The sequence below is a fragment of the Taeniopygia guttata genome, chromosome 5 (genome assembly GCF_048771995.1).
Source record: "Taeniopygia guttata chromosome 5, bTaeGut7.mat, whole genome shotgun sequence".
Taxonomy (NCBI): Eukaryota; Metazoa; Chordata; class Aves; order Passeriformes; family Estrildidae; genus Taeniopygia; species Taeniopygia guttata.
In genome coordinates this window covers 42,695,001-42,709,121 of record NC_133030.1, presented here as the reverse complement: position 1 = coordinate 42,709,121, position 14,121 = coordinate 42,695,001, and the positions used below count along the sequence as shown (strand labels likewise).

The following is a 14,121-nucleotide window of genomic DNA, read 5'->3' as shown; positions in this document are numbered from 1 at the left end:
TGACCAAGCACTTGCACAGCTTGCTCAGAGACGTTGTGGTGTCCCCTATCTTGGAGATATTAAAGAACAGACTGGACCTGATCCTGAGCAACCGGCCCTAGATGGTCCTGCTTGAGCACAGGGTTGGACCAGATGACCTCCAAAGGTCCCTTCCAACATCTGCAGTTCTGTGATTCTGTGAGAAAGCAAGTTAGCTCCACTTTGGAAAAAGTGTACGTAAACACAAATTATGCAGTCATAAAGATTAATGTATTTCTCAAAGTCTGCATGAAACTCATATGCAAAACACTAAGGTTTCTCTTTCCCTATCAAGCTTCCTTACCGTGAGATCTTCATAGATTGTGGAATCGCCCTTCAGGCATCCAAACTTACACTAGTAAGATGCTGAAGGGAGTGCACAGCAGGGATGACAGAGTCTCCTCGAAGACTCCATCAGGTCCATGAACATGGAAATGCTCTCTTATCGCAGTACCGAGAGCCAAGATGCCCCGGAGAAACCCACATGTACTTTTCGAGGAGGACAAAGTGATTTGACCGTTTTCAAAGGTCTGGCCTGTGAAAACAAAGGTGCGAGGGCCACTCTCCCGGCCGGCCCCCTGCGCAGCCCGGCGCACTGTCAGCGCAGCCCTGCAGATGGCTGCAGAGCTCTTCCAGCTCCTACCGGCGCCACGGCAGCGGGCACCTGGAGCCAAGGACACCGGCCAGTCCTGCACCGAAGGAACCAAAATTGTTCTCCTTTCAGAAGATGGACACCTGTCTATGCTGCCTTTATTTCCACCCAAACGTAAGAGCCAGCTGCCTGCAGGCTGAATGTCACTGTCTTTAAGCTCACAAAGATCCTCCATTTACAAGTTTTCCCACGATGACAGCTGAAAGACAGAGATGCTGTGGCTCTTGAATGTGACAGTGAACTCCCCACACACAAGAACAGTTTATTGCTTAAGATGCTTTTCTTAACAAGTGCTTGTAGTCCTAAGAAGCTCTTATGGAGCAGATATTTGAAAAGATGTATCCATTCCTGTCTTGCCCACGGCAGCCACATCCTCTTTTTCCCTTCCCCAGACTTCCACCTAACTGAGCTGAAGGGCTCACAGCGTTCTTCTTATACCTCAGGTCAGGCTCAAGCACTGTTCCTAAAACAAGGCACCTTCATCCACCATCTTTTCCTTAAACTCTAACTTTAGCAATGAATCCTTTAAAAAAAAATAAAATTGAGATCTCTGTCACTTTGGATGCCCTCCTTCCTCCGAAGCCATGTCTCCTACTTCCTTCTCCCCTCTCCTGTGTAGGGACTTTTGCATCACAGAATTTTGTGTGCAAATCCTTCCTCTGTCTCAAGGGATTTGTGAGCTTTTCTGTGTCCACCTTGTATCAGTTATGTGCTTTGAGCACAGGGTAGCCTGATGTCTGTGCAGGTCTCTCAACAATTATGGACAGCTCCTCACCACAGGCACACAGACACTCAGTGGAATTCAGTGCCCAGGTCAGATCACTCTGCTTCAAAATTCCGGCTGCACTATGATAGCAGGAACCATTTCTTCGTAGTTTATATTTACCCCGTCCCTTTCCAATCTAGCCATTTAAATCAAGTAATTGTCTTCTAAGAGGAATCAAGAACAGCTGCCCAATCTCTTTTAACCCATCCAATATTAGACTCGTTAGTCATCAGGACAACAATCCTATTTGCAAATCAGCTACCTTTATCAGATAACCAGTGGGACCTAGTACAATATCTATTAGTCCAACAATATCACAACCAAGATATATAATTGCTTCTGTATAAAAACCTTTCTTCTAATCCTTCTTAAACTCAACAAGACTGATTGGCTTTTATTATTTGTGAATTAATTTTTCACTCTTGGTCCAGCAGGGAAATTGAATCTATAACATTTTGCAGAGACCAAAGCAACGTAACAGTATGTTAAGAAAGTAAACCAGCCAAAAGCAGGTATTTTTTCTTATTTCAATGAACAATTAAGAGGGCTGAATCTGTTTTTTTCCTAAACTCCCAAGGGAAAATTCTAAGGAAAATTAGCACATTAAAACATATATAGAGAGCACATCACTGTACTGTGAGAGCTTTTGTTTTCGTCCCATAATTATGTTATTTTAAAAAGGCCATGGAATTAAATTTGTTAGTATTTTAAGAAATAAGTCCATGTTAGACTAGGAAATCAAGAAGGGAAATTTCAACAGAGACAGTCCATATTATTAGAGAAGTAATGATCATGGGCAGTGATTAGGGCTTATAGTTGCTCTGTAATGACAGTCCCCTAACTGTAATTGCTAGGAAAAAAGAAACTACTCTGTAGGAAAATAAAAAAACACTTAAAAAAAGAATAAAAAAACAATTGTCAGACACACTGCAGGTGATAAAATTAAAACAAAACCCCAAACTATTTCATAATCAAATTAACTTTTAAGTTATTCCATAAGGGGAAGCACACTATATTTTGTGGATTACTAAACCAAGATCACATATTAAAAAAAAAAAAAAATAAAATAAACAAGAGAGAAAATTTCCAAAACCACCAAAAATTAAATAAACCTATAAAAGAAATTCCAAATTGCTGACTTTTATGGCTATGGCATTCGAGCCCATCTTTATCTTGACAATGTTATAGCTGGATCTATCTTCTGCATACTGTTTTTCAAATTACTCTATGATACTCCATTTAAAGAAAATCTCTGCTCCTCTTTAAAAAACACCAGTTCATTGATTTATAAACAGAAGATCTAAGTGCAGTTACTTAGTTGTACCTAATCCTATATAATCCATAATAATATACATACCCAGAGAAACATCCAATATTTTTCAGTGCAAATGTCCTGTATAATATTTATACAGCATTATACAGCATTTTACATTTACAAAACACCTTCTATGTAAGATCATGAACAGATTTACAAGCTTGAATTAGTAAAGACTGATTAAGACAGACAGACCTACCCTTATTTCTTTCTACACATCTATACACTAATACACACAGAAATCCGTAACCACACGCAGAAAGTCTTCCGTATGCATCCAAAAAGACATTGGAGGGATAAGTAAAATAGTTCACTATGCAACATGAAATGAACACTTGATTATATATAAAATTAGATCATTTATATACACGTGTGTTTTGTTAAATTATAGCATATGCACAAGTATGTAAAATTAAGTGTGTGCACACACCCCTGACAGACATCTATCCATGCACTCGCAGATGTCTGTATGCAAGAAAACTCTTTTCTGTCCTATTCTGGCACATTCTAGTCCTCCACAGTGTGCTTGGTGGCCCTACACAACTTGTATCAATTATTTCAAAGGAGATGCACCTGGCATCATCGATGTAAAATACCTATGAATGCGTGATACACTTAAACATCATTTTCATAAAGTCATATTTGCTACAACCATTAAGGCAAAGACAACCTGCAGAAGGTGAAGTCATCATCCTTCAGGATGCCCAAGCACAAAAAATGCAAGTTCCTGTGTCAGGATTTCCTTGCCTTTGAAGGTGAGTTTCGATTGCAGAAGACAGCTGTGGCCTCCTCCCTGTCGCAGTCCCTGGTTGGGCTGCACATCATTGCCCAAAGTCGCTGTGTAGCACCGGTGTGTGGAGAGCCCTCAGCCAGCCACATTTGCACTACTGATGAGTCTGATAAAAAACACTGCCTACTACAGAGTGTCAGGCAATAGGCACCGATGCTTTTAGAATTTTTCAGTGTCTCACTGTATCATTATCCCCTTAGCCTACAAAAATTACCAAAAAAAAAAAAAAAAAAAGCCTCCATCAACAGAAATACAAAAACTATGATGAAACTGAATTTAACTCAAAGATAAAAGTAGAAGCGATATCATATATGTCTGCAAAGGAACTGAAGCAGTACTGACTTTATGTTTTCTAAAGAATTAAATCGCTCTCCCTCTACAGCACTTTCTGAACTGTTAAAACTAGATGGCAATCACATGATATACATGGTCCTGAAACAAAGAAAAATAAAACAACAGCAAGTCCTTAAAATTAATGTGTTAATTATAATTGTTTTAAAAGTTTTAAGCAAAGCATATAGAAAATGTACACATTGAAAATGTGTATCTGTTAATTGTGGTTGTGTGCGGTAAAAATAAATTTTACACCAAATCCCTGAAATCAGTAACAGCCTATGTTCTTCACTGCTATATTGCCACATCTGCGAAAAACTCATCAAGATAAGAGTAATTTCTTAAATTATGAAACAAATACATTTGAGAAAGAGAAACTTGTCAGTTTGACTGAATAAAAACAAAAACAACACAGAAGACTTTGGAAAAATAAAATCTGTTTAAGAATAATTCTTTAGTGTCCTTCAGCTCTTTAATTTTTTAATACAGAAAATGATGTAAATCTCACTGAGAAATTTCGTTTGTAATTATTCATGTAAGTACATTTAAAAAGTACTTGCAGAAACTGATGGAAAATTGTATTTCTGTTTTATTTTCACCCAAGTGCTTAAAATTATCTTCCTATGCAAAGTCATAATTGGAGAATTGAACATTTTTGTAAGCTGTTCTTTTGACCTTTGTCTTGAGTGAAAGGACAGCGAGACAATACACTCACCAGCATTGTTCACAGTGACGGCTCCATCACCGGAGATTAAGGGCCATTATTACAAAAGGGAACTTTAAAATGACATGAGAAAAAGGGGGAAAAAACCTAGAAAATAACACTTCTTAATATGCCGTACCCACAAACAGCCTTTCAGTCCACCAGACATACAGCAAGAAAAAATCTTCTTGTAAAAAGATCTGCAGTAAAACACAGACAATCAATTCAAAACAAAAGGTGCTGTAAGAAATTTTCTCCTGTTATGCAGGATACTCTAAGCTGGAGGTCCCACTTTCATCACCCACATTACAGGCTATGCTAATTTAAGGAAAATATATGACTCTTACAACACATGGTAAAGCAAAGACAATTTCCAGGAATGGAAAAGGAAAATTTGGACAGAAAGAAAGGGTCCTCATCAAATGCTATTATCCTACCAAGAAGAAACTAGAACAGGTTTCGTTTTCCTTCCAAACCTTCAACAGCATGCAATATTTGGATATGCCCTTACTGTCATTACAAAAATTGTATAGAAACAGCCACCCCTCTCAACATTTAACTGATTTCCTAGCACACATACGAAAATGCAAGAATAAACGGATCTCCCTCCAAAACAAGAGCAATCCTATCACAAATTTTATTGCAATTTAAGTCTTGAAAACAAAATAGAAAAAAGAGACTATTAATACGAAAAAGTGAAGTAGCCCCTTTTTTCTTCCTATGCACACATAAGTTTGTGACTTTATGAAGTGATTCTGTGTTGTTCACTAAATCCATACGGATCAGGAATATCTTTTGTAGGACAAAAAAGTCATTGTAAGGGTCACTAGACTGAGATTTGCCAGGATTCAATAAAACAAATAGGATTTGCTAGATATTTATTCCTCCCCCATTCAGAAAGTGACTACAAGAAAATTCCAGCTCAGCAGGGACAGAGAGCCATCGCAGGTTGTGTGATAACAGCTTGCCACCTGCTTTTCGCAAGTTGTCTCTGCGAAGTGCAAGGGGCACTGAGTAGTAACGTTGCCTGTGGTGATAGGAATACACTGAACAGCTCAGTATGCAAAAGCACTTACTGGTACACAGTGCTCTTCACAAAGGGCATTGCAGAATGCTTTCCAGGCTGTGTCAGAAGTGCTAGGAAAGGAAATATTAGTGCATGTGTCACAGGAGGAACATAAGCACTTGCTATCACAATAAAAGAAGGTATAAGCAAATACAGGTAAAATGCTGCTCACAGCCAAAAAAAAGGGGGGATGTGGGGGAGGGAGCGAGGTGAGGGTCAGGGAGAGGGAGAAGACAGGAAACTTAGCAGCAGTCACAGTAGAAGGAGCATTTCTGTGCAGGAATAGCAAGGGTTAACAGTGACATATAAGCTCCAGTCCAGTCAAGATAGGGTCAAATGATGTGCAGTGAAAGTTTCAAGTCCTCAATCCCCCAGAGCTTGTTTGCTAATTACATTTGCAATTACAAACATGACAAATATATTATTATACAGTGTGCTCCACCTTGAGCAGACATGTTTCTCCTCACCGGCAGTCATTGCCAGCAGCCAGACTCTCAAGCACTGGAAGAATCAAAGTGCACTGTGCTCCAGCTGCAAGCATCATTTTTTTGTGGACATCTCTACTGCTCTGAAGAGACAGGGCAAAGCTTTAGCGGGAGGCAGCATAACAAGGATGGAAACAAATGCAAAAAGTAATTACAATTTAATTCCTAAGAAGAAAAACTTGCCAAGTCAGTAGCTATTACTAACAAGTAATACTAAATTGTGTTCTGTTCCCAATGACATGCACAAACCATTTTACACATGGAAGATACTTAGAAATGACTACATTCGAACCTCAAATTCAGCTAATACTGCAAAGAAAGAAAGAAACCAAGTGTTTCCTTTGTTTTTTGGCAAGGTCACTGTAACTCTGTACTGCTAATATCTTCTTTATTAAGTTCCTTCACTAAACAAACAACCATTCTGATTCATAGTTCATCACAGAAACTCTGATTTTTTGCCTTTCCCCCCAGTTCCTACAGCAGCATTACCCAAGACGCTCACTGCTGGGCTCTGGGCAGATGTTAGATTTACTTACTCACACTGCGCAGACTAAAAATTCTGTTGTGCTCCCGGGCTGTAATGTTACCACCAGTAGCTCCACAGAATAAAGAACAGGTCTGACTGGGAAGAATCTCCTAATCTGCAGTCTACATTGGAATTGCTGATGTGCAGCTCTATGACCCCCAACTCTTAAACCCAGGAGCAGAAGTTAGAATAAGAAGATGGGGAAGGATTCTAGCTTTGTTATCTCGGATTTCTTGCCACATTTTTCTACATTTACTATTTCTTTCCTTAATTAAATCTCTCTTAGACATTTTACACTCTTTGGAGAAATTTCACCTTGCTCCTGACAGAACCAATAAATTTCATCTACACTCAGGTTTAAACCTTTTTACCTTCTCCCTGTTTCTGTTCCCTAAGAGAATTTGTATCCTTGGCATGGAAAATTTTTGTAAAGAGACCCACTGACACAATGCACAAAACTTCGTGAACTGAAATAATTTGAAGAATACAGGTATTTTCTATCATTAAATTCAGAGCAATAAATTCAGCGACAGTGCAGAAACAGGGCTGGGAAATAACAGCGGAAAAGGACAGAGAGTAGAGCAACATTCTCTTGGAGAGGAAGAAAATGGGATATGAAACCTCTATCACAGCAACTTTTTCTGATGCAATCTCTCCAAAGTCTTTCCCCTCTCAGGCTAAATGCAATATTTATTGATTACTTCAAATCAATACAATGAAAAAAATCCTATTTTTTAAATATATTGATCTTTCCATATTTCTCAATAATTGATAATGATTAGATCATGTTTACTTTTACAAGTGGAATTAGAAGAGGAGGGAAAAGTTAATACAAATACTCTAAAGGTACTGATTTCCTCATCAGCCCTCCGCTCACTAAGCTTAGTGTACTGAGACCACATTTTATGATGGGAACCTTGTCAGAAAACCAGTAACTACCCCAGTTCCTTATAGAAGTTTTTCAATTTATTCTGTCAACTAAACAAACAACTTCATCCTATTCTCACCAATTAACAACTCCTCCCAGTCCCAGCCTCTGAGATATATTCAGAGAAGACAGTTGCATTCAGATTCTCTGACTCACATTTCCTCCCATTCACAGAATATGGAGATTTCCAGTAACCTCTGAAATCAAGTCATATTACTTCAATCTATGCATTAGGGTCAGTGACAGCAACTTTGTTAATTTTCTGCCACAGGGTCTGGAATCTGCTCCTTCATTGCCTTAAAATTCCAACATTATACCATTTCATCTCTCTATCAAATATGTAATTTATTCCTTTCAACTTTTTCCTTCTCTTCATAAAATAATTTTTATTTTTATTACATCAGCAACTCATGTGTCTTTCTTGTACCTCAGAGGAAACAGTGTAAGAGACATAGCATCTGGCAGGTTGCTCTCATTTGCCAGTGATTTTTATTTTACCTTCATAATGTCTCCTTGGTTACTTTCTGTCTGTCTTGTAAAATATTAAAAAGAAACAGAAATGGCAATTTTGTAGTTCTGTCAACATTTCTAGTGCAACTATAATGAGGCAGAAAACAAAATTTTCTGAGATTTCGAAGTTAATACGGGAAAGTAAAAATGCCGTATTCTACTCTACTGAAAGAGCCTTAGGCTTGCACATGAGGGAGATACAACACCAGTACTCCATATGACCATATATATGCATGTGTGTATACACACAAATATTTACAGATGCACACATGTGCTTGTGTGTAAGTATAATGACATTTTATATGGCAGAGTGTACATTTGTGGTCTGCACACGCATTCCCTTCCTGCCGCACCGCAGACAGGCACTGTCAGTACAGTTTAACTAATGTATTCTCACCATATGCCCTCACCTGAGAGACAAACTGCAGGTACAAACCACTGCCTTTGTCAATTCCCCAATTCAAAAATGCTTTAAACAAATTCCAATTAATACAAAAGCTTCTTTCTTGGAGCTGCATCATCTACCCCAGGAACACTTCTCCCAGAGGTCAGTACCAAAATGTAGTAAGCGATTGATTAAGAGTGGATTTCTGTGTAAGAAAATAAAACATACATGGCCTTAGACTACATGCACAGAGGATCAAAATTAGGAAGAAGCATTTTCTTACTCTCCCTGAAAGATTCTGCACTGAGAAAACCACACACCTGCTAACCAGAACTTCCACAGGTTCCTGGTGCAATCACTTAGATCAGCACACACAGGCAATGGAAAGGGATTTTTCATTGCTTGAGCAAAATAAATACAAAACCTGAAGAACGAAATAGAGGCAAGGAATTTCTTTGCTTTGTTTTGTTCAGACTCCTTTTGGGTCTGACTGTTACAAAAATTAAGAGCTCATCAAACTCCAAGGTGAAAGGAGTCTCCTCTCCTTTGCCTTGCTTCTTTGCTCTCTGTTTCAATAATTATGAGGTGAAATACAGTTTCCAGGGAAATATATGGCTCATATATTGAGTGACCACATCCACTTCTCTCCCAACATTTTAGTCTTCCTCATATTTTTTCCTATAGCTTAACAAGCAACTAAACAAGAAGAAGCAATTTGCAATATTTTTAAATTAGTTCCTAATTTAAGGTTTAATGTGACAGAATTAAAAGTGGTATCTAATAAAAATGTGGGGGGGGGGGGAAGAAAATAATTTAGAATAATTTCAATAGTTAGCAGTCAAAAGAATAAATCAGTACAGTAAGAATAATATGCTCACACGGCTAATTAGGGATACAGGCACAAATACAACACCTGTATTTACTCTGTATGTTCACAGGGTAACTGTGTTACAGTGGGAGAAAAAGATGGTAAAACAGATATAGAAGGGCCAACACATTCTCAGGTCCAGGAATATAATGTGAAATCTAACCTTAATAAAACCAGAATGTAAATCAAATCAAATCGGTACCTAACACACTGCGCATATACCTTTATATATTGTATTTTTAAAGCTGCTCATATCTTACTTCTCTCAGTAACTTTTTTCAGACTTTCCTGCACCATTGTATTCATTTAAATTAAAAGCATTGAAGAAATTGAGGTTGAAATATTTTAAATTATATTTCTCTAATTTACCAAACCTCAACAATGTTAAAGAGAAGGTCAGTTGGCACACAGAACCAAGCACCTCTTTAAACAAAGAGCCTCTCCAACAGTTTCTCATCTCAAAAAGCAGCACTCTGTCTGCTGTAAAGCCATAGGGGTCCAGTGGCACTTCCCCCAGGGCCACCTTCATCTGTCTACTCAGCAGCCAAGGAGTTGTGCATATGGGTAAGGTGCACTTGACATTTTTGAGAGCTGAATGAAAGCCCATAAAAAAGTAAAAACTGAGAATGGCAATACAACAGGCAGATTACTTCTTATTATTTTCATGTTGTTTGAGTTCCTTTTTCTCAATTCCAAAAGTACAAAAAATAAAAGGTAAAAGTTAAGAGACAATATAGTAAGTGATGAAGATCTATCTTTTCCTTGTGGCATTTTGTTCTTTCCTTTTTTTTTTTTTTTTAATCAAGATAAATACATCTTCTATTTTTGCCTCAATATTAAGACTCCCAGCAGCATATAGAATACGTTTCCCTTAAAAACCTGTTTGTTTATTTTTAATTCAAAGTGGAGCAGCCACAAGTGTAGCACCAGTGGGGAAAAGAAAATCACATGGGTTAGATTATTAATTTCTATTAACAATATAAAATCTCATTTTAATGAAACTGCTGGAAGCTGGGGATTAAAGGAAAGAGAAATGAGTGTAAAGACAGATGGAATATCAGAAAACAAGGTACAGAAAGACAAATAAAAGCTGAAATGAGGGAAGAGGAATATTTGTGGATAATTTGTTTGATTTTAATTATTTTAATTATCTTAATTGTACTAAATACAACACATTCTTAAGAGAGAACCAATGAAATAGGCAAAATTACTTAATTCCCACCTCTGATGACACAAAACCTGCATAGGTGACACACGGATTAACATGCAAACACACAAAAGAGGACTCTGCTCAGGGTGAGATTTATCAGAGAAATGCATTTCAAATTAATTGTTCCAGTCAGCTGGATGTAAATGCTGAAAAGGTTTTGCCTTGTTTCCTAACTTCCCCAACAGGATAAACCAAACTTAACACGCTAAAGTGATTTTAACACAGCATTACCAGGCACAGCCCACTTCGGAATACAAAGAGCAGTAGCAGGTGCTAAGGTATCAGCCACCAGTCCCAGCTTGGGATGTCTGTTTGCCAGCCCTCCGAGGCACTTCACTCTTTCCCCGGGCAGGCTGTCCAAAACAGTAGTCTGTGGGAACTGAATTTCCATAGTGCGTTTCAGATGAAAAACAGACTTTTAAAATAAAATGTGCTGCTTCGATGGATCTGCTTCGTATAATTTTATATGCACATCTCTTTATAGGCACCTAGTAATTCATCTAATAAAAATCCTAGCACAGACGGAAAGTAAAACTGCGCAGAAAGGACTGACAGTGCTCACTGTTAGCTGCCTGTTCCTAGGAGATGAAGCATTAGAGGGAGAAGTTACACGGCAAGAAAGAAACACACCAGCACGCCTACCCCCGCAAGTGCTGCTCCGCGGACTCTGCGCACCTGCCGGCGCGGCGGTGCGCCCTGCCCTGCCCTGCCCTGCCCGCGGCCGGCCGCTCCGCGACTCCCGGTACACGCCGTGCCCCGCGGGGGTGGGCGGCGGCGGCTCTGCGGCACGGAGGCAGCGGGACTGCGGGGTCGCTGCCCCATCCCACCCGCAGCGGGACGCAACGCCGGCCCCAGCCCGCCCCCGACCCGCCCGGTCCGGCACGGCACACTCACTGGTTGTGGTAGCCGAGCGGGTCGGAGATGCACAGCTCGGAAATGTCCATCAGTCCAGTTTGAGCATTCCCAGTTGGAGGAGAAAAAAAAAAGAAAAAGAAAAAGAAGAAGAAAGAAAGAAAAAACACAAGATAACAACTAAACTGCGGCGGGCTGGGAAGGTGGGGAGCGCCGGGAAGAGGAGCCGGCCGGAGCCGGCCCGAGCCCGGCGGCGGGGCAGGGGCGGCGGGAGGCAGCGCCGCTCCGCTCCGCTCCCGCACCCGCGTGCGGACACACTGACGGCGGCAGGAGGCGGGCGGCGCGCAGGACACGGCCACGGGGGATTTCGCCGCCCCGAGCCCCGCTGTAGCTTTAACGCCGGGAGACGGATGGAGACGGCAGGGCGGCTATTGGCTCCCGCGCAGGGGCTGGGCTTGGACGGCGGCTGGGGGAGGCACGGCCGGGGGGGCCGCCGGACCCGGCCCCGCAGCGCGGCCGGCGGCACCGCGCAGCCCCGGCCCGGCACCGCTGCGCTCCGCCGGGACCTCCGGGGAGGGGAGCCCCGCTCCGGGGCCGCAGGAGTCGGGGCGCCGCGGGGCGCAGTGCGGACCGGCCGCCGGGCTGCCCCTGGCACGGCGGCGGGGGCGGCGCGGGTGACACGGGTGACACGGGACAGCGGCTCCGGCTCGGTCCCGCCGCGGACCGGCGGCAGAGGCAGCGCACGCGTCCCTTCCCTCTCACCCACCGGTCCGTCTCTCGTGGACAGCGGCTGGAGAGTTTAGGGTTATGCGAAAACTTGAGGTAAAGGTGCCCCGTGGCTATGGACACGGCGGGCGGCTGTGCGCCCGCACCGCAGCCCATACGCTCGGCACAAGGCACCAGCGTGCCGCTGGAACATGCGTGTCCCAGGCGCTGTTACATGCAAACGCACGACTCCACAAACACTTCGTGCACATGCAGACCCGCGTCTCAGCGCGTCCACGGCGCTGCACTCGGAAATCTATTTTCCCATACCTATATCCATTGCCACAAACGTGTGCAGAAGAGCGCCCGAATCCCATTTCAAAGCAGTGTAATTTAGATGTCACTTCAGTGCAGTTTATGAAACCGCACTGGAATAAATCGTGGCATGTGAGCTCAGAATCAGGCATTCAGGAAAACAGCATACATTCCCAGACACAAAAAACATAGCTACAAACCCTCAGAAGTCTTTACAAACATCGAAACTGGCACATAAAACTAATTTCATGAAGGACACATTTTCGAAACTCTGCATATGTGCCGACTGCTGCTAGAGTCTGTGTCCTTTCACAGTTCCAGCACACATTTTCACACTCACACAACGGCACTGCATATTTACAGCAACACACAAACACCTATCTGAAGGTCCCTCTCCTCAAAAGCATGCGGACCTCTCGGGCATGTGCCTACCACACGCAGTCTTGCACTGAATGCCCGATTCACATGGAGCTGCGCTACAGGTTCTGCTTCCCCTTGCTACCTACTCTCTACCGTTCAAAATGCACTCACAAACCTCACTTGTATCTGTCATATGCTTCTAGTTCATGTTCAGACGTTTGCTGCTCAAATATATAAAAATATTTTTAAGAGGTAGACAAAAACCAGAGGCTTTTCTAAAACAAAAAATATATATACCTGGATAAAAGCTTCATGCTCTTATGCCAGGCAAACAATTTTTTTTTTTAAGTATAAATTAGGAGGGTATTTCTAAATATAAAACCCAGAATCTAATTTGAGGCAAAGATGTTCAACACCAGGAGAAGCAAAGGGCAGACTAGAGCTTTTTGGATGATGGACGTAATACAGAATAAAAGAAAATGCAATGTGGCTCAGCTCTAAGCAATAAACACAGGATAAATTAGGCTACAACTTTTCATACAATCAGTATTTGTAGAAACTCAAGAATATTCTGAAAAGAGGAATGTCCAAATTCAAAGCCAGTGTAACTATCTCCTCTACCAGAGATCTTAAATGCATATAAACTAATGGTGTGCCCAAACTTGTCCCCAGGCCATGTGAGGACAAGTTATGTGATTCTGATCACCTATCTTTAAAGGATGTCAAGACAGAGGTCTTTTATGGTAAAAAGGTACACATGAAGACAGCACAGAAAACAGGTTAGTAAAAAATGGAGACTGAGAGAAGATGTATTCAGTTTTAAGTGTACGGCAGAATCAGATTACCTGAATGTTGCAGGTGGCATAATTCAGATTATACATTTTTCCTCAACCAGAATTAATACAAATGAAACATATATACATATACCTTTGTACACTTCAGTGATATATTATCACAGCAGAAACTCTAAGACACTTTAAATGTTGCAGAGACAAGAGACAAGCTTTAATAAGGCATTAGCATTAATAGGGCCCAAGGTTGTAAGGAATCTCACTAACCACCTCAGAGAACATCTGACCAAGTAGAGGCAAGGACAAAACCAGCACCTTTGCGTTTCCAACAGAAAGCTGAGGCCAGAGAGGGACTGACTGATGACTTAGTTGCCCCATAAAGATTCCTGTTATGCAGTAGGAAGAGAGGCAGGAGGTGGCACACAGGGTCAGGGTTTAAGCAGACTACAGTTCAAGAGCAGTCAGAGTGTTTGCAGTGAGATGATTTTGACAGAAAACAATTTTCTTCAGAAAGGTGCACCCTGACTGGATCCTGACTGTGCA

General features: G+C 41.4%; 1 protein-coding gene across 3 annotated transcripts in view; it reads right to left on the bottom strand.

Annotated features, from left to right (window-relative positions):
* Nucleotides 1-14,121, bottom strand: part of ESRRB (estrogen related receptor beta) — a 137,753-nt gene that overhangs the window by 80,689 nt on the left and 42,943 nt on the right. The window contains exon 1 of one of the 3 annotated variants that reach the window (XM_041716812.2): nt 11,450-12,247. The exons of the other annotated variants lie outside the window; for them this stretch is intronic. Within the exon in view, the coding sequence (XP_041572746.2) occupies nt 11,450-11,499 (50 nt within the window). The 5' untranslated portion in view covers nt 11,500-12,247. Of the gene's footprint in view, nt 1-11,449; nt 12,248-14,121 lie in introns of those variants that run through there. 3 annotated transcript variants of the gene reach the window in all.